We start from the raw sequence: 4689 nt of genomic DNA, 5'->3' as shown, positions 1-4689 counted from the left end.
ATGATGAACACGCCAGACATACCTGAGCGCGAGGAAGCCGCCATGCACCTGCTAGATATGGTGTCCACATCTGCCAACCAGAGAGTCGCATCGGTCAAGCCTTCTACTGGCAAAAATATGTCTCTGCAGGACAGAGCTGTGCTTGAGCATGCCAAAAATCTGCTAAACGTACCTCCACATCGGTTGAAGACGAGGGCGGAACGCGACACAGCAAAGGGTGAAAGCGCTGGAAACTCTGGTCATTTTCACAGTGAGGCAGTCGCTTACCTTTCAAAGTACATCAAGAGATACAATGACATTGACAAGATGGCAAAAGGGAAGAACACGCACCTGGGAAACTTTTGGCAGGACATGAGAGCCGGGTTTTGGGAGGTCATGACCATCACAAAGGCTAGAGAGGGTATGAGTGGAGCTGCAGGGTTATCAGATGATGACATAGTCAACACTACTAATGAGGTAAGCATGTCATCAATGACATGAATTGGCCAGCTCACGTACCTCATGTAGTCAATGAAAGCATTCTACTGCTGGAAGAGCAAGACCACAAGTGACAGCAATTCCAATCCATGAACTGCTGTCTTTCATGACTTCATCTCTCAGACTACTAAACCACATGCAATGCCACTATAACAGTACTACCACATTAAACATGGCGATTGGGTTACTGAGGAATACAACTGTCGCGGTGGCAGTGCAGCAGCAGATCAGCTGAAGGTTCGCAATGAGATCATGCACGATTTGTTTGATGCACTGCCGAGGGACGAGAAAGTAGCCTTGGAGAAGGAATACATGGCCAAGTTTGAGGCAAAGATAGACGAGTGGGAGCAGGGTTTAGGCATGGCAAACGTGGAGAATGCGGTAGTATCTTCTGAAATGCAAGCAGAGTGAGCATTTATTATGTATGAAATAATATATATGTGCTAATCTCACATAGAGCTAGGGCTCGTCTACCGCACTTTGTTGTCCTGTTGTTGAAATGCATCGCACATCACACTGGCATGCCATGTATATTTTTGACTGCGGGCACGGCACCAGAAACGTGCAATGGCGGCTATCGCTTTCTCAGGGTGCACGTTGGAGAGAGCCTTGGTCTCTTGCCAAGAAATTTCAGCAAGTTTGACTCAGTTGGCTATACCCAAAACATTATTGAGCAGTTCATGATATTCGTCCAATCTACATCAGGTGAGTAGCAAATTCCTTGAACAAGTATAAATACTGAGACATACTGTAAGAGGTGACGAGGCTCAGCTCTAGAGAGCAGCCGGTTCACGCCGAGAACACCACCACCTTTCAAGTTCAGCTACACAACCCATTCAAGCAAGAGCACCAGGATTGCACGAAGGAGGCTGTGTCAAAGGCAAATGAGAAGAAGGAGAAGGAAAAAAGGTTGAAGAAGTGTTCTCCTACTGCTGCACAAGAGTCTGGAGAGAGTGCCGTGCCTCCAACGGCTGCTAATGCTCCTGATACTACGTCTCACACATGTACACCACCTTCGAACGCCGCAGTTGCACCCCCTGTTCCTGTGGTGGATTCATTAGCAGCAGCTTTTGTCGAAGGAGAGAACGCCCACCAGACTAGCCATTCAGCTAACCGTTCAACGAAGAAGTCTGGATTGAAGAAGAAGGCGGCAGCAGCAGTGGCATTGTCAGAGAATGCAAATGGGGCTTCGAGACATGAGGTCGAGCTGCTGTCAGAGGGTAGAGGACAGAGAGAGATTGCAAGGCTTGATGCTTTGAGCCTTGAGGGGGTGGAGAGAGACCGTGTGACACCAGCCGTGCATACCAATTTGTCTGACACTCAGCCAATGTTTGCAAATCCAGAGCAAGGCAATGATGTGTCTTCTTCACAGGATCCCGCACTTGCTAGTCCATTCACAAGCACACCTGAAGCTCAAGATGGCTCCCTGCTTGCAGAGTTGCTAGAGCTCCCTGGTCTGATGCCCTTTGTGTCTGATCTGCACAGGCTGCCTATCCTCCCTGATGACCCCAGCGCACCTGTACCATTTGGCCCACCTGAGAATAACTTTGATGGTGTCAGCTTGTTCATTGATCCAGAGCTCCCAGCATCGTTGCTGATTGCAGGCGTAGATGTTGGGATGACGGCGCCTGAGATTGTCACAGCCAAGCAAATCTCGGCTGTTTCCGGACAGGCTTTCGATGCCTTACCCACACGCGCTGCGTCCTCTTCAATTCATTCCACTGCTACAACGCTTTCGAATGCTTTTCCTTTCTGTACACGTCCAGCTGCCCTCCTTGTCATTGCTTACACTCTAGCCGCTCTGACCTTTAATGCACCTTTGGTCGACTTCAGCCCCAGTACGCCTGCTCTATCAACATCGTCAGGTGGTGCCACCTCTTGTTTGACCTTGCCTGTATCTTTAGAGGCCGAGGTCAACCTCAGTGAATGTCCAGGCTGGCTATCACAGCACTACCAGACATTTGCTGATGAAGATGTTCTGGATGGGATCGCTGCAGAATGGATGGGGCTGCTGCATGGCTGGGTCGCTTACAAGTGCAAGATGCAGTTTGCTTGCCCAGTATGTCCTGTCACCTTTTCATTGCTGCGCTTCAACTAACAGCCTCCAGCACTTGGGTTTTGCGTCAGCGGATTGCCCTGAAGAAATCGCCCTGTGGATGAAGATCGCACGTGGCGGTCGCATCATTATAAAGAAGCCCACGGCGTATGCCCTACAGTTGCATAAGTGGTGAAAATGCATCAATTCCAAATGACGTACAGAGATCGACGGTACCCTGACTATTGGAAGCAGCAGTGACTGGAGCTGCATGCTTGTCCCTGGCACTAATGGGTTTCTCAACATCCTAGGAAGCCTTTTGGGCCTTTGAGATGTTGAGAATGACGATGACAAGTGGTCCGCAACTGTGCAAGATGTGCGCTGGGTTATGAGCGAAGTTCTGAGCTGCAAACATGCTCGTGGGTGAGTCACTAATGTTCTGTAGCATTGTGTTACCAACTGCATGTCCCACAGAGCCAAACGTGCCCAGGAGGCTGAACCGGCCAATTCTGCTAGCAAGGAAAAGTGCTCCCGGCGCAAGTAGAGGCTGTACATGTGTCGGTGTGCTGCCGTGCTGCAACCAGAGTATCGCCGCACAACCACACTGTTATTCCTTGCCTATCCTATCGATACCTTGCGAGAAGTAGTATATATACCATTAATACATGCACATTCTTAGTGTCAAACATAGCAAAAGCCTGAAAATGATAATTTGTAAAGTATCTATAAACAGTATGTTATTCTCATGACATAGCCAGAGGCCACGAGCAATGTTTGCCACTGGAAGCCTATGCAAAAGAGCACCAGAGTGCCATAATCACCTCAGCTCTGGCCTAGTGAACACTACAGAGCAAAACATAGCTGAGAACATGCCACACGAGGACTACTGGTGCTTACTTAAGCCTTATATTGAAGGCTGACCACAAGCGAGGCCACGGAAATGGCACAGAAAGTGCGCAAGCCAGACTTGAAGACTGATACATCAAGCCTGTAAGAGCCCCTTGTCATAAAGAAAAGGTTAGGATAAAAAAAGTAAGTAAAATAAAATGAGGCTTGATATAAAGAAGATTCTAGGAGAATCCTAGAAGGTTACTTCTTGATGAAAGGGAATGGAGTTTGGTCTGAATTTCTAAACTAAAAGCAAGAAGGATATAGTATGGAATACTTAGATTTGGTTTTCTCAATCTTTTCTTTCCAGGGTTCACTGGGTTAGCCTTTCAATCAAGCTATCCTGGTGTTCGTGGAGAACTAATTCAAAGACCACCTACTAATCTGCTTGAGTACTCTAAAGCCTCACTTGCCTGTTTACAAGGGAATTTTAAGGAATCTTAGAAGATGGGCTGTGAGAAGGTTTGGTTAGTAGCTTAAGGACTAGCTACTTGGGTTAGTAGAATAGAGTTTTTAGATAAGTAAGATAAGAGGGTAACAAAGACAAGTTAATGTCTTGGTTAACTTAGTAAGCTTTGGCTAGTAGAGACAATTCAATGTTCTTAGAGGATTTGTATAACTTGAAGCAATCTGAAGCTTTCAATTTAGAGTTAAAGATCAAGAATAGATTTAATCTCTTTACTGCTAGTCTAATTACTGTAAGCTCTACAGGAGACATACCACAGTTTCAAATAATGATGCCACTAGCTCTTGCAGTCTAGGATTAGTCAAATAGTGAACTCGTGCACTATACCAAGGGCATTTCCCTTCAGGTTATTTGAAAGTCAGAGGCTCTACTGTGCTTGAGGAATTTCCTAGGCTTTAAAAAAAGGAGTCTATTCTCTAAGAGCTAAAGAGCTCAGAGTATTAACTGTAGGTTTGCTGCTAGCTGAATCCTTGAAAGTGTGTGTGGTGCTTGGTGGGTTGGTGTCCTTTTTGCTCTCAGAGAACCTCTCCTATTTATACCTTTCAGCCTGTTGTTCCTTAGCCAATAGCAAAACTGGCTCTTCTATTCTACTGTAATTACTAAGCTGCTTCTACTTTTATTAATAAGCATTTGTCTGTATTAGTCAGCCTTCTGTCTGTTTTACTAATGTATTGGTAAGCTATTGCTAATGTTTGTTAGAGTATTACTATATTTTGGTAATTCATAGCTGTTGAGCATAGACCTTTATTACTAAGCATAATTTAGATTACTAAGAAGCTGAGTCATATTATTAGTCGTTGATTCACTTTTAGTAAGCTTTGAG

At 45.8% G+C, this 4689-nt stretch overlaps 1 protein-coding gene across 1 annotated transcript; it reads left to right on the top strand.

The window, feature by feature from the left end:
• PHACADRAFT_33452 (uncharacterized protein) lies at positions 1 to 2708 on the top strand (the record flags this gene model as incomplete). Its single annotated transcript, XM_007401907.1, has 5 exons — positions 1 to 456; positions 634 to 884; positions 935 to 1182; positions 1233 to 2536; positions 2586 to 2708. The coding sequence occupies 5 exons, from the start codon at positions 1 to 3 to the stop codon at positions 2706 to 2708; spliced, it is 2382 nt and encodes a 793-aa protein (XP_007401969.1).
• Between the last annotated feature and the right edge of the window lie 1981 nt (positions 2709 to 4689).

This window comes from Phanerochaete carnosa (assembly GCF_000300595.1).
Source record: "Phanerochaete carnosa HHB-10118-sp unplaced genomic scaffold PHACAscaffold_14, whole genome shotgun sequence".
NCBI lineage: Eukaryota > Fungi > Basidiomycota > Agaricomycetes > Polyporales > Phanerochaetaceae > Phanerochaete > Phanerochaete carnosa.
Note: the sequence above shows the minus strand (reverse complement) of the source record. Positions and strands in the feature narration are given on the sequence as shown.